Below are 22,164 nucleotides of genomic sequence, written 5' to 3'. Positions count from 1 at the left end.
TGGGCCTGTGGTCTGATCCTGCGTCCCTTCTTACGATGCCACAACAAAATTTTCACAGGCCCCTAGTGTTTTACTTCTCTTCCCTCCATTCCCCCAATTAATCCACAAGAGGGTGTTTACAATAAAGAATGGGAAAAATGGGCTTTTCAAAAATATTTATTGGTGCAAATGCATGCCACTCAGAATCTGAGCTTCTGGAAAAACCACTTGTTCTTGCCTGTCTTGTATCTGAAAGAGAATGAACAAAGATCTGTTAGTATCATTATGTGAACAGCAGCCCAGCCTCAAACGAGATACAAATTGCCCAGAGTACAAGAAGGGTGTCATAACCTAAACCACAAGGCCCCCGCCAGCTGATGTGTGCAGTGGACTAGGCAAGGGGGTTTCAAACTTTCATCCACAAGGGCCCACTTGAGAAGACTAAAAATTACTGAGGCCCTCCAGTCACAAAATGGGAGCATTTTTGCAGGATCAACTGGCAATGACAGACATCCCTTTCCGCCTCTGGAAATTGCTAAATGCCAGTGTTTTCCTTGTGGCAAGGAGTTCCACAGTTCAGTTTCCCTTAAGCTAAGGCAACTCAGCTCCATTTTAGGCAGCTTTCCATCAACATGAGTATCCAGAGAGGAAGCTCAAAAGGAAGCAGTGGCTGATACCCATTGGGATTGGAAAGGGAAGCTGCACACTGCCAGAGCCAACTTTATGCCCACCCTCCTTCCTGCTGAATTCTGCAATGCGCAACACTGGGACTATGGAGGAGGAAGCGGACAGGGGGTGCTACTCCCTGAATTGGATGCAGGCAGGGGCTAGCTGAGGTTAATGGATCAGTGCTTCTATTGCCCTAATGCAGTGTTTTTCAACCTTTTTTGGGCAAAGGCACACTTGTTTCATGAAAAAAATCACGAGGCACACCACCATTAGAAAATGTTAAAAAATTTAACTCTGTGCCTATATTGACTATATATAAAGTAATTTTCCCACGGCACACCAGGCAACATCTCGCGGCACACTAGTGTGCCACGGAACAGTGGTTGAAAAACACTGCCCTAATGTACCAGCCTCCACTGCAGGAGTCCCCAAACTAAGGCCCGGGGGACGGTCCGGGAATCAGCGTGTTTTGACATGAGTAGAATGTGTCCTTTTATTTAAAATTCATCTCTGGGTTATTTGTGGGGCATAAGAATTCATTCATATTTTTTTTCAAAATATAGGCCGGCCCCCCCACAAGGTCTGAGGGACAGTGGACCGGCCCCCTGCTGAAAAAGTTTGCTGACCCCTGCTCCACTGTCTCACTTTCTAATGCTGTTCAATACCTCCTCTGGCTCGTTCCTATCAGAGGAGGGAGACCTATCTTCCTTCCTTCCCTCTCCCTTGTCTTCTAGACACCTTTGCTCAGCATGCAAGGTGTGGCTGAGGCAATGACACGGCTAGGGGGCAGAGCAGACAAGTGAGCCTAGAGCAGCTCAAGGCCTGCTGGCAGGTCCCAGCCCACTGTCTGAGGAACACTGGACTAGGTGACAAGGCTTAGGATGTGGGAAACCCAGGGATGAAGGCCCAGAGTCTGCTGCTCTTTACTGGCAAAGTACATCTCTCTATGCTCATCTGGATACACATGTAATAAAAAGTATATGGCCACAACTCATGATACCCCCAAAGTGGACACGTTTTCCTGAAGACTCACCTCTCCTCAAATTTCACTTTGGCCTCTCGCCGTGCTTTACGTTTCAGCGCAGGGTCCCTAAAGACATCCTTGTTGACAACGGTCTTGTCAAGGGGAATATCAACGGAGTACCTAGGCAAAAGACACAATGGGGGTAAGACGGGTTATAGGTCTGAAGGCAGTTCTGCCCTGTCACCTTAAATGCCCAAAGGCAGGGACCCAGAAATGTCAGTGCTGACTGTACTGGAAGGACAAGAGGAAAGTCTCCCACTTTCCCCTTGCATATCTTTATCAAGCTCCTCACTCACCTAGTAGGCATCAAGTGGTTGTAATTGTAGACCTTCACAAAGGACTTGATCTTGGAACGCTTGGCAATCTTCTTCTTGCCCATGCTTGCTGTCACTTTGCGTGGGTAGCGATCAATGCCAGCCACCAGAGCGTGGCTGTAGGGGCGGTCAGAGGTGCCATCATCAATATTCTGTATGAAAGAGGTTCGTTAGATGGATCAGGCACAGTAGAGTTAGCATGCAACTAACTACCTTTAACAAAGATTCAGGGGCACATTAACAGGCAAAAGCAACTTCATTGCTGTAAGTGGGACCAGCAACCAAAGCATTTTTACGCTGCCTTCTGTGGTTTTGTAGCTTTACTACCACATCAGCAACCACAGCGGCCTAGAGAGATTAGAGCTTATTCCTCCAACATCTGCCAGAGGTTTCTGCCTTCCTGCTCCTACAAATACATTTTCCTCAAGGTCCAACTTTCTCACCTTTACAATAACAGCTTTGCGTCCAGAGTAACGCCCAGCAAGGACAAGGACGACTTTCCCTGGTTTCATAAACTTGCCCATCTCTGAAAAGGAAAGGAAGAACAATGTAAACAAACACACCATTTGAAAATCAAACTTTCCTTACATTCTCAGAAAAATATTTTTAAACTGACTATAAGGGCAGTGGCTACTAAAAACAACTTAAACTCCATGTACCTATCCACATGCGCACCATTATATTTTAAACTTAGAGAGGCCCATGAACATATGCCTTGCTACAATGAATTGACTTTTGTACAACTCTGGAAAGCTTTTACAGAGCTATGATTAAATACAATAAACTCTGCTTATAGAGATGGGAGACAGAGAGGGATACCAGTAACTGATCGTGTTTGTATTAGGGGATGCCCTGAATTAAGAGGGCCTTACGCATTATATATTGTGTTGCCCCTTGTATACTGAAGCAAAAGACCCGTTTCTGACACCTATAATGATAAGGTCCCCTGGCCAGAAACCTTCTGACTAGATTCTATATCTCCTTGCAGACATCGATAGATGTGTGACCTGGTGTGTAGCACTTTTTGCAACTGCCGCCAGGAAAATCAGAAAAAAATTATATAGCCGAGATAGCTACCAACTGTAAAGGAGATGAATTTGTTTGACCCCCATCTACACCAAGCTGCATCTTTCTCACTAAACTTTGTACATAATTGTCTATTGTATTATTTAACATTACTTTTAATATATTAGTGGCCCCGCAGTGATTGTAGCTTATAAATTTTATTGTCTAATGTTTCAATTTGTATATTAAGGAGCTTCTATAGCTTTGTGCAGGTTAGGTCATGTTTTGATAATGTAAATGTTTTAAGTTTTTGTACCAATATCAAACTTGCATATATTTTATTGAATGGCATTGTATAATTGCAGCAGCCTTTGGAAAATCTAACATTCCCCCAAAACTCATACACAGGGGTACAATATGTATGCACAGAACAGTATATTTTTGTATTTGATTTCTGTTGGAAGCCGCCCAGAGTGGCTGGGGAAATCCAGCCAGATGGGCGGGGTACAAATAATAAATATTATTATTATTATTATTATTATTATTATTATTATTATTATTATTATATTGCACTGACATACGCAGGATTTCCTCTGGGGTGGTGGCAGCCAAGGACTTAAAAGGGCTAACCAATCTTTTCCTAACTTACCATACAGAGAGCTGTCAGCAGTGGTGACAGGGTTTCCTCTCGTATTCCGTATAGTCCTATATACATGTGTATGCATAGGCCCTATGTTCTTGTTAATTATATTTATATAATACTTTTAGCCCACCTTTCCCACAAGGAGCTCAAGCTGGCACACATGATTCGCCTCCTCCCTCACAACCCTGCCAGGTGGATCAAGCCGAAACACAACGACTGGGCCCAAAGCCACCCAATGAAATTCATGGCTATGGGAGGGGGTGGTGGATCTGAACCCAGATCTCCAAGGTAGTAAGTCCAACACACCCTTAACCACCACATCACACGGGTGTCTTAAAACACCCCAATCCCACTCAACGAAATAGGAGGGTGCAAGCAAGGGGAGAAAGCTACGCAGGACCTTCTGTGTGTTTAGATTTAATTTTTACCCCCGGGGGGGGGGTTGTTCTTGTTTTTATTATGTATTTTGTGTTTTTATCCAGGTTGAAGGGCGGTATACATACTCAATAAATAACATTTATACGAAATGCACAAAGAACAGCAGTAGTATGGGGGATTTATTTGAGAAGAGACCTGCGTTTTATTTGTTTCATAAAACCTTATACTGTATGCCGCTTGATTGAATGGAAAAAACCTCCAAACTGCCCCCCGCTACAAGATACAGTACAGCTTTATAAAAAGGGGTGGCAGAGAGAAGCAAAGGCCTTCCATCCCCAGAGACCCGCATTAAAGTATATGTTTCCCATCCGAGAAAAACGAGCACCGACAAGACTGAGCCCTGCGCGACCCCCAGAGCCACCCCTGAGCCCATCCCGGGAGAGCAGAGTCACCCCAGCCCCCCGACCACATCGGCACTGCGGCTTCCCAACCGGCCCGAGAGGATGGCGACGGATTGCGCCAAAGATCCCGCTTCCCCTCAACTTACTGGAGCTGCGGCAGCGATGGCACCCACACCGGAAGAGGAAAGAGAGCTCGCTTCCGCTAGCCTTTCACGCTGCCCCGGCGGCTTGGGCTGCGCATGCGCACTTCTGGAACGTAGAGATTTGAAATACAGAGCTACGCGAGGTGGAGGCTAGCACACGCCGAGTTCTTAAACTGGGATTTATTTTCCCCCTTCTATCTCCCGCAGCTCGGGAGTGAGAGCTGCCAGCAGAAAACAATGAAGAAATCCGGGGTTTCGGAGATGCTTTATGATTGTGGGATACCGATAGTACCAACAAACGCATTGCTTCCATATACATACATACATATATATATATATATATATATATATATATATATATGCCGCCTTTCATCCGAAGATCACAGGGTGGTTTGTAACATTTCAAAGAGCCCCGCAGTTAATGGATGGGTCATAAGCATAGCTGTCAACTTTTCCCTTTTCTTGCAAAGAATCCTATTTGGAATAAGGGAATTTCCCTTTAAAAAAAGGAAAAAGTTGACAGCTATGGTCATAAGGCTTCTGCGTGTAGCCGGGACCGAGAGGGGGCAACTTCAGTCAAATTGCATTTGATGTAACAACCCAATGTGTATCTTGTGAGTGAGGATTTTTTTGAACTAAAAAATGCAACCCAGCCTCAGGCTAGAGTTGTTTCCTACCCACCCCGCTTTATGCTATTAGGTTCGACCCAGCTGGGCCTCGATATAGCTTCACACTAATCCAAGGTGGGAGGTCCGCCCAGTATGGGAAAAGATGTGAGGGCTAGGAACAACTCCAATGGATAAGCACAGCCATGTTTCTCACAGTTGGATAGGTGAAAACAGGAAGATCGTTAAAGGACCGGAAGCATTGCAAGGAGGCTGTCTTGTAAATCATTTGTAAACACATTTCTGTTCTGTATATAAAGCTAATTATCTTCTGTAAGCTGCCTTGGGACAGCTCTGTCCCGTAGCCTGCCAAATATAAGCATGCAATTGACTCGTGTGACATCTGTAGTGTGTGATGGGGTTTGTAGTTGACATCTAGATTTAGACAAACATATGATGGGGATGGCAGCCAAGCTTGCTGCAGAGACTACTTTATTATTTTACAAAAGGATTGTTTCAGTCTTATTGGGTGGGTGTCTTACACAATTTCTCCAACAGATGGAAATAAAAACACAAAGGGTCTGTAAACAAGGCTTGCAACTGCTAAAGTTTCTCCACAAGATGCCAGCAGAGAGACTTCCACCGCTGCTTGTAAAAGGCTGAGAAGACTGTATTTCCTTTTTGTACCACAGTGGAACCGCTGCTGTCGAATGTAATCCGTTTGCTCAACTTCTGAAACATTCGACAACCGAGGCGCAATTGCCGGTTGGCAAAATCCATTGAAAAAAATGGAGAAACGCGCCTCGCAAGCCGTTCGACTTCCGAGGCGCGTTCGAAAACAGAAGCGTTCACTTCCGGCTTGCTGGCGTTCAAAACCTGAAACGTTTGACTTCTGAAGCGTTTGACAGCTGAGGTTCCACTGTAATTCCAATTTGTCAACAACGCATTGATAGAGAAGTAGTTTGTCCTCGAAAAAGATGCAAGTTTATGAAGGGTCCACTGTGTGATTTTTGTCATGGGAAGATGGACTGCAAGTTACAAGTGTCCCAAATGGTCTATCACAGAGGTTTTTCAACCTATTTGAGCTCATGGCTCCCTTGACCAACTACATTCTTTCTGTGGCTCCCCTGTTGGGCTCAGGAGCCCAGTTATGTCACCCCTTGCCTGCAGAGTTGGGATCCTCTCACCCTTTTTTAAACACCCTCCCTTGTGGAGTGTTTCCTCGGCCTCCTCTTCTTGGGAAGTCCTCTGGGCAGCTGCTGCCGTCAACCCTGATCTCTAAGCTGCCCCCCCACCGCCCCAAAGAGAGGTGCCTCCTCACACTGCCCCACAAGGGCCTGGGAAGAGGATGTCCCCAGCCTTAGTGGCCCAACAGAGACTGGTCAAAGGTGAACATGAAGCGAGCACCACACCCTGGGAGGCAGCAGTGGCAGTAGGATGCACCGCGAGGGAGCTGGTGTTTGTCCACAGACAGCTTTCTGGGTCATGGTCAGCATGACTAAACTGCTTCTGGCGCAACAAAACACCGTGATGGAAGCCAGAGCACACGGGAATGCCATTTACCTTCCTGCTGCAGTGGTACCTATTTATCTATTTGCACTGGCATGCTTTCAAACTGCTGGGCTGGCAGAAGCTGGGACAGAGTCACATGGATTCAAACTGCCGACCTTCTGATCGGCAAGCCCAAGAGGCTCGGTGGTTTAGACCACAGACAGCGCCACCTGCGTCCCTAGAAGAGAAAGTAAACTGAGAGGAAGACCATGTACCGGTATTTCTGCCCGTACAATCACTCTCCTGAACTCTTTGCACTGCAAAACTGGAAGTGATCCTCACCTCATCAATATATACAGGGCTGCATACATTATTTGTATAATAATACTTATTTATTATTATTATTATTATTATTATTATTATTATTATTATTATTATATTTATACCCCAGCCAGCCACTCTGGGCAGCTTACAACATCTCTAAAAACATAATAAAAACATCAATCCTTAAAAACTTCCCTAAACAGGGCTGCCTTCAGATGTCTTCTGAAAGTCAAATAATTGTTTATTTCCTTGACATCTGAAGGGAGGGCATTCCACAGGGAGGGTGCCACTACCGAAAAGGCCCTCTGCCTGGTTCCCTGTAACTTCACTTCTTGCAGTGAGGGAACCAGCGGAAGACCCTCGGTGGAGGATCTTAGTGTCCGGGCTGAACAATGGGGGTGGAGACACTCCTTCAGGTATACTCTGCCAAATATGAAGCTTTCTCATGGTAACTATAGGTATGCCCCCAACCATCCTCCACGCAGGACTGTAACATTTTTGCTTACTAAATACTTGAGAAGCTGAGATGTGCCATAAGTTAATTTCATTCGGTCCTAAAGAGAAATTTCACAGAGAGCCAAGTTGCTTCTGCACATATTGGAAACACATGCGGTACAAGAAGGAAGACCACACAACTGTCAAAAATGGCAGGGAAAATAAAAAATACAGAAAACAAAAATTAGAAAGATGACAGACTGAATTTATTAACAACAGATACAATTCTGCATAAATACATTCTTCCTTTTGCACTGAAATGTAGTCAAAACAAAAACACACAGCATTAAATAGATATACCCGGGAACAGAGGACAGAATTTTCTTAAGTGCATCAACACATAAATCATTAAGTAAAATTAGAAAAGCTCCTACATTAAACGGAGGAGTTTCAGCAGGACAATTTAGCATACACACGTCACAAGCCAACCTACTTGCAAAAAATACACAGACTTCACCTAACACAAAAGTGTGCTGTTTGCCACTGAACCTCCTTTGCACACTCTGAGGATGTTGTCAGATTTGGCTTTGAAGACAGTGCAGTTTGTCTTAATCTTCTTCAGATCTCACAAATGCAGGATGTCTACAAGATGCCAGGTAAGAGTTACAGATGTTGCGAATCTGGGTCTAGGAATTGTTCACAAACCATGAGCACCCAGCCTTTTTGAAGACTATCAGGGACAGTGCCCCAAGTCCAAAGGAGTGAACCACAAGCTGATGAGTTACTCCTGGTCTCAATATCTCCAGATGCATCTTCCACCACCGTTCTGCTCCACTAAAGAACAGCACATGAGGATTCTACCTAGCCTTACTACTGCCACAGATCAGACATGGGAAACCAAAGGTTCAAGGTCATGAAGTTCTAATTTCCAAAAGAACAGCTGAGGGTTGGCCATCCAAAAACAAATTAGAGGTGACTTTGTGTGCCAGTAAAGAACACATAACTGATGGCTTGCTCCTTCAAGGTGGGAGCTGCGGCAACTATTTGAATAGGTAAGCTCAACGCCTTTCTCACTAGAGATAAAAATAGGTACATCCATCCACCCTCCAAGGTGCTTGATCCCAGACCAAACCCTCTCTCTGGGATCAAAGCATTGTCTTTCTTCACTTCTCTTCCCCAACTTCCTTGAAATCACCTCTCATACCACCTGAATACTTAGTAGGGAAAAGTTGTAAAGAGTTCACCTGTCCATCACAATACCTTGCCAGTGAGCCAGTTGTAAATACTGGGTGCATGCTGTGGCCATTTGCTGACAAATAAGTAAACATGAGGGATCCATTTCCAACACACAATAATCTGACTGGGAGGAAAAACTCCCTACAAGTGACTGGTCCCTTGCAGCATGAGGGTCAAATAGCTTAAGGCCATCAAACACAGGGAAGGACCCTGCTCAGATTTGGTAATTCAGCCAGTGCATTTTATATATGATATATTATGAAACTATAGGCCTGGAATGGTGTGCCTGGCACATACAACTCCTTGGGAAAGAAAGGAGTCTTCTGTGATGTAGCCAAAATATTGTCTATACTGTTGTGGATTAGCCCTGACTCCACAGGACTCAGGATATAAATAGCTTCCTATTGGCCCTGTAGAAATTCCCTCTGGTAGGAGAGATGCCCTCCTGCCAAGCTTATCAACTAGTTCCACTGCAGCCTATCCTTAATAGCTAAGAACTGTGCACACTGGCATTTTCTGCACAGCACCAAGGAGGCTACTGCAATAAAGACCCTGCAAAATAACAGGAGCTCCATGCGGTCTGGTGCATGCAATGGAGGCAGCCAGTAGCAACTCAGCAACACAAGACCATCACCAACTAGCAGCATTTCCCCCCTTGTGAACACACAGAAGTGGCCTGCTGGACTGTGCCAGAAGTGTTTCCTCAAAGTGGCTGAGGCCGGACTCCAGACTCCTCAGCCACTCAAAAGGCATCCTTGATGTTCTTCAGCTGCCGCACTGCCAGGTCCACAGGGAGGCTGAATCGAAGGTTACTAAGGCGGCTAAGGAGATTGAGGGCCCCCTCAAAGCCTGTCTGGGCCATGTAGCTCCAGGGCTGGTAGTGGGCTTGGATCAGGGCCCCTGACTTGCAGATTAGGTTGAGCCAGGAAACCAGGCGCTGCTCATTGAGGGCCAGGCACACCAGAGCCTTCAGCTCCGAGTCTGCACTACGCTTAAATGGGTCATGCTCCGACAGCACGGTGTGGATGGCCGACAGCAGGCTCTGCTTTGGGGTGGCAGGCACTCCACCCATCACCGGGAGGGCAAAAGACTCGGAAAGTTTGCGCGCTGGCGATTCCACAAAGGCACGGCCGTTCTTAGAGCTGTAATACTTCACAAAGAGCTCCCATGGGTGCATGGCCTGAGGAGAGGAGCTCAGTACTGGCAGCAAGCAGGCAATGGGGGCTAGAACCAAGCTCATGCCTGGCGAGGGGGTGTAGAGACCGTGGGCCAGCAAGTCCCGCACAGCTATTGTCAGCTCCTTACGCACAGCCAGCGTCAGCTCATCCCGCCCGCCCAAGGAGGCATCCTGGAAGGCTGAGCAGCTGATGACATGTTCTGGCTCTGTCAGCTGGTACTTCTGGGCCAGCTGCCTCACATGGGCCACAGCCACCTCTAACTTCTTCACCAAGGGTGAATAGTCCCTGTCAGACTGGTCCTTCTGCCATAGATGGTGCGGGATTTGTCCAGTTGCACAGCCAAACTGGCTCACTGCGAAGATCTGCAGCACAGCGAGCATTCGGCGCATGAGATGTAACCCCGTCTCTCGCATCCTCTGTGCATCTTCAGGATTCACTACAAAATCAGAGAGAGGAAAGGAAACATTCCTTAGAGGAGCAGACGGACGGGAGTGGTTTCCGCTCTGTTAAAGCAAACACTTGTGGTTTTGACTGGCAGTCACACAAAGCTCACTCCACCTGCCCATCTCCTGCTATGGGTAGCACGGCTGCAGGTGTGAGCCCCACACTCCATTAAACCCTGCCAAGCTGTGTGGGAAGGGACAGAATTTGTACTGCAGGTCTAAGTATCCTTGGGTCGTCTTATGGGAGACCGGTTTCACTCAGCTAATAAGTGAGTGTCGCAATGATGGAGTAGGCCCCACTTTGGCCTCATCTTAGGTTGGTAATTGGTGAGAAGAGTAAGAGAATGGCTGGCATTGGTACAGATGCCAGGGGGTGGTCAATATTAGTGAAGAAAGCTATTCAGTCAACCTCTATGGGGACGGCAGGGAGAAAAGAATTAAAAGGTGGCAGAGACCCACTTCGCTACTCATAGTGTCTTTGCAACACACACAGCTCTCCCCATAGTTTTAGAGGTGCCAAGCAATAAACATTTTACATTGTGGTGCTTCTGTAAGCTTTAATCTGTATTTTATAGTGTTAATAGGGGTGTACTTTTTGTAATATTGTGAACTGCTTTGGAATAAATTTTTGATAAAGGGTGGCATATAACTTAAATAAAACAATGCAGCAAAATGAAATTAAAAAGCCATCTGTTGACCATGTGCAGTGTCATACAAGACCCTGGAGGCTGTCCAGGTACCCACCTCGGTGTCTTCCATGCGGCTGTCGGGTGTTCGGTTTGCAGTTGCCACTTCCAGCTTTTCCACCTGAACAGTCACAATGCCCCTTCTCTGCATTACTTGGGCTGCTGACTTCTTCTGTAAATCCAGGAAAGTATTTTTTTACTAAGTATTGTAAAACCTAGAACGACCTTGATTCATATCCATGTACAATATGCTCTAAAACACAGCTCCATCCCAGCAATGGCTCTTCCTCCTCAGCTTCATTTTTATTTGAAGACAAATATTTCCAAGGTACAGACATACTTTGTTTCTGTGCTACCCTCTCACAGCAAACCAAATCCAGATTCAGAGAAGCCATGTGAGGAGATCCCAAAATCCCCCTATACAGTGGTGCCCCGCTAGACGAAAATAATTCGTTCTGCGAAAATTTTCGTCTAGCGGGTTTTTCGTCTTGCGGAGCGGCAATGACAGCCGCGCTCCGCAAAACGAAAAAAAAAAAAAAGACGAAAATTTTTCGTCTTGCGAGGCAGCCCCATAGACTTTTTCGTCTTGCGGGGCAGCCTTCCGCTAGACGAATGCCTTTGTCTAGCGAGTTTTTCGTCTTGCGAGGCATTCGTCTAGCGGGGTACCACTGTACCTGTATTTTGTTTTCTAGTTCTATTCTTTGGACAACAGGCACCCTGAAAAGAGGTACTATAATAGTGGTTATATGAACAACTAGACCAGGAGTGCCCTTGTTACAGAGAAGTGTGGGGGGAAACAAAACTGTGGCAATTTAAGGATTCAAAATTCACTATGGCACACACTCTTACAGATCAGAGTACACTTCATCAGGGATGTGCAAGTGTTTTCAGAGATGCATGAAGCATTATCCTCACTTGGCAAGTACGCATATATACATATGGGATGTAAAGAAAAAGTGCAAGCAATGAGACCAGAGAAAATAAAAGAAATGCACACTAACGATTATGTTACATCTTAAATATACAAAAAATAATTAGTAGCTATTCACTATGGATAATGCCACCAAGATCCTAGCACTGAAAAGCTAACTGACACCTCTAGTGGAATAAAACCCATTACAGTGGTACCTCTGGTTAAGTATTTAATTCGTTCTGGAGGTCTGTTCTTAACCTGAAACTGTTCTTAACCTGAAGCACCACTTTAGCTAATGTGCCGCCAGAGCACAATTTCTGTTCTTATCCTGAAGCAAAGTTCTTAACCTGAAGCATTATTTCTGCATTAGAGGAGTTCTTAACCTGAAGCGTATGTAACCTGAAGCATATGTAACCCGAAGTACCACTGTATTGTGATCAAATATCACAGGTTATATAATTTAATCTTTGAATGCTTGCGATTCAAGCCCAAAGGCTTGATGTTGTGGTTTACACTGTTAGGTCCTGTAACACCTCACAGCTAAAATCACTCCAGTATATCAGGATTGATCTAAAGCAAATTCTTATGTGATTGGCCAGTCTTTGCTTACAAACGGCCCAATAACCTAAAACATCTACTTGCCAGCAACAAGCTGCATAAAAAGACACAAACACAGGGATCGGACCCTGCAACAAAGTCAGGTGTCAAATCTTTTCAAACAACACTATTACAGGATCTAACTGTCAACTTGGGATGACGTTTAATGTATTCAGTGAACATGATCTAGGAAGGCTTAAGCCATTATAAATGTACTAAAAGGTGCTGCTAGACTCATTTTTGTGGCACTTAGAGCAACAAGACTATCCCTCTAGAACTTGTTAGTGAATATACTACTATTGCTTACTCCTTCCTTTTACTCAAATCCTAATTACAAGACATAAGATGTCTTAACTTGTCAAAGTGAATTAACGCTAATGTGAATTTAGCATCATGGTCTGCCACAAGCTACCCCATGCGTCTACTCTCAAGTTATCCGCACACTTTTCGTATGTACCTTGGACCCCCAAATACCCAAGGTCAAGTGCCCCAATTTACTGCCCAAATTATGCAAGATATGTGCCTACTGACCTTGAATGAAATTGATAAACATCTCGAGGTCTCGGATCTGGGTTTTCAGCTGCTCCACCAGCTGCTCCTTCACACGGGCCGGATTGACAATTTGTGCCACAGCAGCATCCACCTGCTGACGCAACTCCTCTGGGGATAGTGAGGCAATGTCCTCACTCAAGTTCATGTCCAGCTTCTTGATCAGCTCCTCAATAATCACCTGTAAAACCACACAGGAAGGAAGTTGAGAGGTGTTTCCCCCTCCCTCTCTGAAGATCACTCCAAAGGGCTAAACACCAGCTGATTCAGCTAAAGATGTTCCTCCATAGGGATGCTAGGCCTCACCTGTTGTCTCTCCACAACCATGGACTGTGGAAGTGCATCATAGCTTCCCTCCTGGTAGGCAAATGTTTCCAAGTCATCCAGTTGGGCCTTGAGTTGCAGGATGAGTTCCCGCTGCTTCTCCTTCCGTGCCTCTAGCTGATCCTGCTTCTCCTGCTCACTCTGAAACAAGGAGATAATATCTTACCTTGCACCCCTTTGGAAAAGAGAGCAAGGACTCAAAATGTCCTTTTTGTTAGGATTTTAGCAACACCTCTGCCGCTAAAGCACGCAGCATAATATGTCTGTTGTAATTCTCTTACTGTCTGTGTACAGCACGAGAAAGGAAGTCTGTGTTTTATCTCTTCCTACCATGTGACGTGGGACGTGGGTGGCGCTGTGGGTTAAACCACAGAGCCTAGGGCTTGCTGATCAGAAGGTCGGAGGTTCGAATCCCCACAATGCGGTGAGCTCCTATTCCTCGGTCCCAGCTCCTGCCAACCTAGCAGTTTGAAAGCACATCAAAGTGCAAGTAGATAAATAGGTACTGCTCTGGCGGGAAGATAAACGGCGTTTCCGTGCGCTCCTCTGGTTCGCCAGAAGCGGCTTAGTCATGCTGGCCACATGACCCGGAAGCTGTACACCGGCTCCCTCGGCCAGTAACGCGAGATGAGCGCCGCAACCCCAGAGTCAAACACAACTGGACCTAATGGTCAGGGGTCCCTTTACCTTACCATGTGATGTTATTGTATTCTTTTTCTTTAGCTTCTGGGTTTCAATGGAGTAAGAAGCAGGATGCCTAGCTCTGTTCTGTTGGAGTTTTGGGAGCAGAGAAACAGAGAACGACTTCTGTAAATAGCCTTTAATAAAGTAGCTTTAGATGTACTTTTGGCTTATTCTTTCCTACTGCAAAATGCAGGGATTGTGCGTGCTTTCTTCTCATCGGTGAGGAGTCGCATATTACTGGCCTCTGGACTGTTCAGGTATCAGCAGCCAGGGAGTGGCCACAAAGAAGTGCCTGGAGTCTGGGGCAGTTTGGCGTTGCCCCGACGGCATTTCTGACACTTTTCACCCCCACAGACAGCAAGTATCCAGTTGCTGCGGGGGGAAAACCATGTGGAACAGTTTTATGTGTTTTTTGTCATGGTTTAGCAGTTTTTATAAACATATATTCTTTTGCTGTAAGCTACCCTGGGACCTTATGAAGGACAGGAGAGAAATCAAATAAATGAACCTTACATATACTCACTCACACACAAAATTTGAAACATTCCTCAGAACCACGTCTCTCAAAACAGAACATCATATCCTGCTTACCAGTTTAAAAATACAAGCCTCTCTTACACAGCAGGCTCTAATCGCTGAAGTAAGGGTGTGCAAAGGTATGCATGACAGATATAGAGGCTCAGGTGCGCAAACTCACTCAGCTTGTGTATGCTTTGTAACCGCAAGGGATAAAAGGACAGCCACAGTGGCAGGGTTTGAATAGCAGATTAAACAATGGTTAAAAATAAAACTACTGTTTAATGTGAGCAAGCACCATGCTAGCGACTAATGCTAAAAAAAAAACCCAAAATTTTCTCATCCTCCACGGCTGCTGTTACCACATTGGGAGGGAAACAAACAAAAGGCTTGCTCTGCATTAAGTGCAGCACTCATGGTTTCTCTGAAAACAAACCACAAGTGGAAGCCACTCAGATCATTTAAGATACAGTGGTGCCCCGCTAGACGAAAATAATTCGTCCCGCGAAAATTTTCGTCTAGCGGGGTTTTCGTCTTGCGGAGCGGCAATGGGAGCCGCGCTCCGCAAAACGAAAAAAAAAAAAAAAAGACGAATTTTTTTCGTCTTGCGAGGCAGCCCCATAGACTTTTTCGTCTAGCGGGGCAGCCTCCCGCTAGACGAATGCTTTCGTCTAGCGAGTTTTTCGTCTAGCGAAGCATTCGTCTAGCGGGGTACCACTGTACAGTATCTCAAAGCAGGTGGCACTGTGGTTTAAACCACTATGCCGCTTGGACTTGTCAGAAGGTCAGCAGTTCACAGCCCCGCAAAGGAGTGAGCTCCCGTTGTTTGGTCCCACCTCCTGCTAACCTAGCAGTTCAAAAGCACGCAGTGCAAGTAGATAAATAGGTACCGCTCCTGCGGGAAGTTAAACAGCGTTTCCGTGCGCTGCTCTGGCTTTGCCAGAAGCGGCTTAGTCATACTGGCCACATGACCTGGAAAAACTGTCTGCAGAAGCAGACAAACGCCAGCTCCCTCGGCTTGTAAAGTGAGATGAGCGCCACAACCCCAGTCGTTCACAACTGGACTTAATTGTCAGGGGTCCCTTTACCTTTACCTCAAAATACAGAAGTCCGGTTGATATTACTTTGACATTCTGGGGTATGTTTACATCTCACATAGCCTAATTCAACTCATGTGGACCCCAGAAGTCTCACTAGCCAAAATGTTTACTCCTGGATAAGTGTGCATGGGATAACAATCTACAAGCAACAAATTGGGTGTATTCAAATATTGTTTCCATGAAATCAAGGTTGATAGCAACATTTTGAACCTGGAGCTGGACATGGGTGCTATTTTAACACTGGGCAAAAAACAGTGTGCCCTGGTAATTCACAGGATCACCATCTGATCAAACCACTTAGAAAGACTGATTACATGCCACAATATCACCCTTATCAATGGCAACCAGGGGTTAAAAAGGTACTCACTGGGTGCATCCACACATCTGGGATCCCACCATCTTCTCCCTTTCTAATTATCATACATGATTATAAAAAGACCTGCTACGTTTAAAAGATTGAGCCCTTTATTAAATGTAGGTATAAAGCCATCCAAAAATTGTGTATTTCAAAATAGCTTCTCTGGATTTACTTCATCCCCAGCCCTCTCACCTTGCATTCACTACTCTGCTTGACAGTTTCAAAAGCTAGGAACATTTTGTGTAGCAGTATTAAGTGGTCAAATCTGCTTCACATACATTATTATTATTATTATTATTATTATTATTATTATTATTATTATATACTTATTTATACCCCATATTTTTCGTTGGCAGGAAGTCTTACTGGGGGGGGACAATGATCACCAAAAGCATTGGGGTGAAAATCATTTTTTTTTTTAAATCAATTAAGCATACAACTGCATACACACCCATTTTTAGGCGTCAAGCGAAAACTTTTCTCATCAACTGGGCACTTGGCTAATTCACATTCTGTTGTCTTTTAAAATGTGTGGGGGGGGGCGCACTATGTGTTTGTTTTGCTTTTGCGCGTGTGTATTTTGTATCTTTGGATAGGAACCAGCTCTTAGGAGCCGAAGGGCCCAACAAAGTATTTGAGGGGGTTGGGCCCCCTCAAAAAAGTTGATCAGCATTGCCATTCAGATGGTGTGTGTCATCATGTGATTGTCTCACGGATCGAGACTACCCGGTCCGCAGCTCAGCCTCGCCACCGGCACCTGAGCCACGTAGGCGAAGAGAAGGAAGCGGCTCCTGCTCACCTTGCCGTCGCCGCCGACCCCGTCCGCCGGCGCGAAGCCGAAGCCCGGGCAGCCTCGGAAGGCGAACTCCTCGAGCTCACGGAGGAGGCGCTGCTGCTGGGCCGGGCCGGCGCGGGCCACCTGCCGGAGCCGGAACTGGACCTGGGCGAAGTGGGAGGCCAGCGCCAAAAGCGCCGAGTGGAGGCGCCGCCGCTCCGCCCTCAGCGACCGCGGAGACCCCGGCTCGGCCTCCGCCGCAGCGTCCTCTTCCCCCTCCGCGGCAGCAAGCTCCTCCTCCCCGGCGTGGGCCTCGGCCACGGCTCCCACCGGCGCCCAGCGCTCGCCGGGCCCCGCCGTCGTCGCCTCCATCCCCGCAGCGAGAGGCCGCCGCCGCCGCCGCTAACTGTCAAAAACGAGGGGGGGGGAAACAAAGCCACACCGGAAGCTCCTGTCAGGAGCGGCCGTGCCGGCAAGGGTCTCGCGTCACTTCCGGCACGGAGGCGGGGCGACGTCGCGTATGCTAATTAAGCAGGCTGCCCACCCCCCCTCTCTAGACAACCAATAGTTGCAGAGATATGGAACGTTCTACTCCTGCGGCTCCGCCTCCAGCCCGGGACATTACGTGCTTTCTCGAATTGCTCCGCTTGCAGTTATGCTGGACGCTGGGAACTTTCCTAAATTGGTTGCACTTGGGAACCAAATTCCTGTATTGCACGGGGTTGGAATACATGACCTTCAAGGTCCCTTCCTAGTCTACCCTTCTCCTGCAATGCTATGATTCACGGCAATGCCATGATCCAGCTGCTGCAGGCAGCGTGCAGAAGGAATCGGCGCCGGGTTGCATGCAGCAAATCCTTGCGGGGCTGCTGCCACTTGCAATGCAGGCCGTTTAAGATGTCAAGTTAACGCTCTTGCCCGCAGTAAGCCGTGAAGGAAAATGTCGGAAGAGACAACCCGGAAGCTGGGCGATGTGTCATGCATAACCTTTTAAATAAATCTATGGGGTGGGTGTGGAGGGGGATGATGGGGCGTGGCTATGACACTAGAAAATGTAATTTGAGATTTTGACAATGCCGAAAAGAAAAGCATCGAACATTAGCATTTAATGCGTTTGCTCCAAAGAACACGACATCCCTCTAACACGCGGCGGCAGAATAGGGAAGGGGGTATGTGCCCATGTTACGACACGCTTGAACTTAAACCGCATGTTAAGATCCAAGCGTCCGGTGGGTCGTCTGAACACAACCGTCCAGACCTTAAAGTTGTCTCTTGCTAGACCGTGCCGCTTCACAGTTATCATCCCTTATCCAAATCCCTAGGAGGTCGATCTAGAAGAAAAACACATGATAAGATCAATATAGGAGAATCTGAAACGCAACACCCAGATCGACGGTAAATTAACAGGCAAGAAATACCGTATAACGTAAAAGAGAAGTTGGAGTTAAAGCAGGTTTACTCGGAAGTAAAGGCACGGCGCTCGGTGAGCCTTAACCCCCTGGCGAGTGTGTTCAGGACAACAGTCTGTATTTAGCTAATTGTGGTCCAATAATCAATTAGATCAATGGTTAGACTTAATGCACTTCCCAAAAGCAAGCACACTTTTAAAACCCCGCAGGAGGCCTAATAAAATCTCTTTTTGCAAATGTGGTAGTAACGTTCAAAGTGACTAACCAGCGAAATCGGGTTTGTTCCAGAGTTTTATCTGATTACCTTTTGCAGAGACTTTCCTGGGAATGCGCACCGGGAAAGTTCTGGTTTCCAGTCCCACGGGAAGAGGTGAACAATGATGGACAGCGGCAGCTGGGCAGGGGGAGGCTCGGGGTTTGGCTCCGCCTGGCCGGAGGGGGACTCAAAATAAGGCTGGACGGCTGGACGGCGCGGGGATTGAGACGCAAACAGGAAGAGCGCCATGGCAAGGTGGGTGTCCCTCTACACAACTACTAACGATCATTTGATTCCTGGGATTCCCTGGAAATGGAACAAGAATATCCCTTCCTGGCCAGAGGACCTCTCCCCCCCTCCCCCCTTAGAAAGAAGCCATGCTCTGTGTCAGGCTCAGAGCTCAACAACTCATCGGTTTTAATGTTGTGTGACTGCATATGAACAGCCACAAATAGCTTTCCTAAAATTGGGATTAGGGGCAGCCTCTCCCTGTCCCTTGTTTGAAGGATGGTGGCTTCCAGATTGGTCTAGAACAGGGGTCCCCAAACTAAGGCCCCGGGGGCCGGATGCGGCCCAATCTCCTTCTAAATCCGGCCCGCGGATGGTCCGGGAATCAGCATGTTTTTACATGAGTAGATGTGTCCTTTTATTTAAAATGCATCTCTGGCATAGGAATTCGTTCATTATTTTTTTTCAAAATATAGTCCGGCCCCCCACAAGGTCTGAGTGACAGTGTACCGGCCCCCTGCTGAAATAGTTTGCTGACCCCTGGTCTAGAAATCCAGGAACATCCCCCCCCCACCTTTTCAGGAAAGAAGCACAGTCCTTTAAAGGTAAAGGGACCCCTGACCATTAGGTCCATTCACAGACGACTCTGGGGTTGCGGCGCTCATCTCGCTTTACTGGCCGAGGGGGCTGGCATTTGTCCGCAGACAGCTTCCGAGTCATGTGGCCAGCATGACTAAGCTGCTTCTGCCGAAACCAGAGCAGCGCATGGAAACACCGTTTACCTTCCCCCTGGAGCGGTACCTATTTATATACTTGCACTTTGTCGTGCTTTCAAACTGCTAGGTTGGGAGTAGCAGGGACCGAGCAATGGGAGCTCACCCCGTTGCGGGGATTCAAACCACCGACCTTCTGATCGGCAAGCCCTAGGCTCTGTGGTTTAGACCACAGCGCCACCCGCATCAGTCCTGACTTCCCCTTAAATCTGGGGAATCCCTGCTCAACACAGGAAATCTCTCAGAAATAGCTAATGGCAAAGGTAAAGGACCCCTGGATGTTTACGTCCAGTGAAAGGCAACTATGGGGTCTCAGAAATACAGCTGATCTTAGAAAAGTCGCCCAATGATGAGATGTACCCCATTGGAATGCATTCTTTAGGCAAAGCGAGGCTGCCTGTGCTTAGGGCCAGCCCTATCCTTAGGCAGAGGAGGTGACCATCCCAAAAAGCAGGTACTGGGGGGCAGTGATGGCAGACCTCCCGATCGGCATGGTCCGCCACTGCTCACAGGCTGTTGCTTATAAGGCTCGGAGCCATTCCTTTACTCTCTCCTGGGAGGTCAGAGAGAGCTATGCCACTACAGTACATTCCTATGCTGGACCCTCTAAACTAGCCTGCCGGCCTCAAGTTGCAGCAGAGGATGGTATCCCATCCCATACGAAGAGAGTCAACTGGCAGGTCTGCCAGATTTGGTACATGGATTAGGGAAAGGGAAGGGAAGGGTCATAGTTCAGCAGTGGAGCATCTGGTTGGCAAGCGGAATGTCCCTGGTTCATTCAGGGACTGTCTGAAACCCTCGAGAGCTGATGCCAGTCAGTTTATCAGGGGTGCCCACAGCTTTTTTTAAAAAGGATTTTGGCCCCCAAAATGGACTGGACTTTGGACATGCCTGGTTTCTCCTGTGTCCCTTTTGACAGGCAGCAAAATGTATTAGGCTTGTTGTTGTTGTTGTTCAGTCGTTCAGTCGTGTCCGACTCTTCGTGACCCCATGGACCAGAGCACGCCAGGCACGCCTATCCTTCACTGCCTCTCGCAGTTTGGCCAAACTCATGTTAGTAGCTTCGAGAACACTGCCCAACCATCTCATCCTCTGTCGTCCCCTTCTCCTTGTGCCCTCCATCTTTCCCAACATCAGGGTCTTTTCTAGGGATTCTTCTCTTCTCATGAGGTGGCCAAAGTACTGGAGCCTCAACTTCAGGATCTGTCCTTCCAATGAGCACTCAGGGCTGATTTCTTTGAGAATGGATAGGTTTGATCTTCTTGCAGTCCATGGGACTCTCAAGAGTCTCCTCCAGCACCATAATTCAAAAGCATCAATTCTACGGCGATCAGCCTTCTTTATGGTCCAGCTCTCACTTCCGTACATTACTACTGGGAAAACCATATTAGGCTAGCCCTGCACAAACACCCTCACGCCAAGCAGGGCCACTTTTGCTTAGAAAGCCAGATGGAAAAAGGAAACAGGGCCCTGGGGACCTCTAATCAATTGTGCACAAGAGGAAAATTCGGCCAGCGTAGATTTGGGAGCCTGGGGATGTTCTTTCATATGTAGTGGACTTGTAAAAGGGTAAAAGAGTATTGGGAAATGAAGCATAATGAATTGAAAAAAATGTTCAAAATACTTTGCCAAAAAAACCAGAGTCCTTTCTGTTGGGGATAATCCACACTGAAATTCCCAGGTGTCAAAAAATGTTATTTATGTATGCTACTACTGCGGCCTGTGTTTTGTTAGCCCAAAAATGGAAAACGATTGAGGTCCCAACCAAAGAAGAATGGCAACTTAAGTTGACAGAATACGTACAACTTGCAGACTTAACATCTACAATAAGAGAACGAGAAGAACATACGTTTAAAGAAGATTGGAAAACATTTATTGAATATATGGGAAATAATTGTGTACAGCTGAAAACGCTGGCAGCATTAATATAAATTCAACATTGTAAATAAGTTTTGATGGATGCAGTAACGGAATACTGAGTGGTATAGTTTCTGTAAAATATGCAGGGATTTATGATATGTAAAATGAACCATGGAAAGAGAAGAAGGGAAGTCATTGGTATCTTGAGGATTTAAAATAAGTATTTTAAATCGTAAAACAGAAAACTTTATAAAAATTATATACAAAAAAAAAGTTTGGGAGCCTGTCGTCTTTTGCATCTGGCTACCCAAAATGTTGCTCGGTCTCCGAAACCACGTACAGTACCAGTATGTGAGATCTCACTGCTTTAAAGTGGATTCACTAATAATCGCAGAGTCATGGTTTGCCATGCCAAGGTCCTAAATGCAGACAGGCAGGACCCTCCACACATAAACCTGCACTGAAGGAGAAGGAAGATGGATGCGTGCCATTCTAATTATGGGTAAGAAGCCACAACCATTTAAAGTGTCAACCTTGTTTAAAATTTGTAGCGCTGCTAATGGGTCCTCACTGTAGGCTGAGATCACTCCTGCCCCCTTCATTTCACCGGCAATGGCACTTGGATCTTCACCATCCTAATATCTTCTGCATGTTTCCTAAGGCAACCAGCCAAAACTCTGTGGTACGACCGCCCACGATGGATATTCCTGGAGTTCTGCGTGGAGGACAGCACAGACGTGAAAGTAGATCTTGACGATTACAAAGTTGTGTTCAGGTAAGGGATTGTCTTACTAGCACAGCTGCTCTGTCCTGCTGTTTTGTTACTTTGCCGCTGGTTGTTGTTATTTTAATTTTATATAACTATCTC

The 22,164-nt window shown here is 46.6% G+C and overlaps 3 protein-coding genes across 4 annotated transcripts in view; 1 reads left to right on the top strand and 2 right to left on the bottom strand.

Annotated features, from left to right (window-relative positions):
* Positions 1-138: 138 nt before the first annotated feature.
* Positions 139-4,675, bottom strand: RPL27 (ribosomal protein L27). Its single transcript, XM_033170612.1, has 5 exons — positions 4,560-4,675; positions 2,430-2,512; positions 1,969-2,138; positions 1,682-1,792; positions 139-228 (listed from the first exon to the last, which is right to left on the bottom strand). The coding sequence occupies exons 2-5, from the start codon at positions 2,508-2,510 to the stop codon at positions 180-182; spliced, it is 411 nt and encodes a 136-aa protein (XP_033026503.1). The 5' UTR covers positions 2,511-2,512; positions 4,560-4,675; the 3' UTR covers positions 139-179.
* Positions 4,676-7,657: 2,982 nt separating this feature from the next.
* Positions 7,658-17,165, bottom strand: RUNDC1 (RUN domain containing 1). Its single transcript, XM_033171232.1, has 5 exons — positions 16,795-17,165; positions 13,320-13,478; positions 12,996-13,194; positions 11,013-11,126; positions 7,658-10,261 (listed from the first exon to the last, which is right to left on the bottom strand). Exons 1-5 carry the CDS (start codon positions 17,140-17,142, stop codon positions 9,390-9,392), a joined length of 1,692 nt encoding a protein of 563 aa, XP_033027123.1. The 5' UTR covers positions 17,143-17,165; the 3' UTR covers positions 7,658-9,389.
* Positions 17,166-18,618: 1,453 nt separating this feature from the next.
* Positions 18,619-22,164, top strand: part of LOC117059468 (putative protein PTGES3L) — a 33,996-nt gene continuing 30,450 nt past the window's right edge. For both annotated transcript variants that reach the window (XM_033171236.1, XM_033171234.1), the window contains exons 1-2: positions 18,619-18,690; positions 21,958-22,071. In XM_033171236.1, the coding sequence (XP_033027127.1) occupies positions 18,683-18,690; positions 21,958-22,071 (122 nt within the window). In that variant the 5' untranslated portion in view covers positions 18,619-18,682. The remainder of the gene's footprint in view (positions 18,691-21,957; positions 22,072-22,164) is intronic.

Source organism: Lacerta agilis, chromosome 14 (assembly GCF_009819535.1).
Source record: "Lacerta agilis isolate rLacAgi1 chromosome 14, rLacAgi1.pri, whole genome shotgun sequence".
Classification (NCBI taxonomy): domain Eukaryota; kingdom Metazoa; phylum Chordata; class Lepidosauria; order Squamata; family Lacertidae; genus Lacerta; species Lacerta agilis.
The sequence above is the reverse complement of the archived record's forward strand: the minus strand, read 5'-3'. Positions and strand labels throughout refer to the sequence as shown.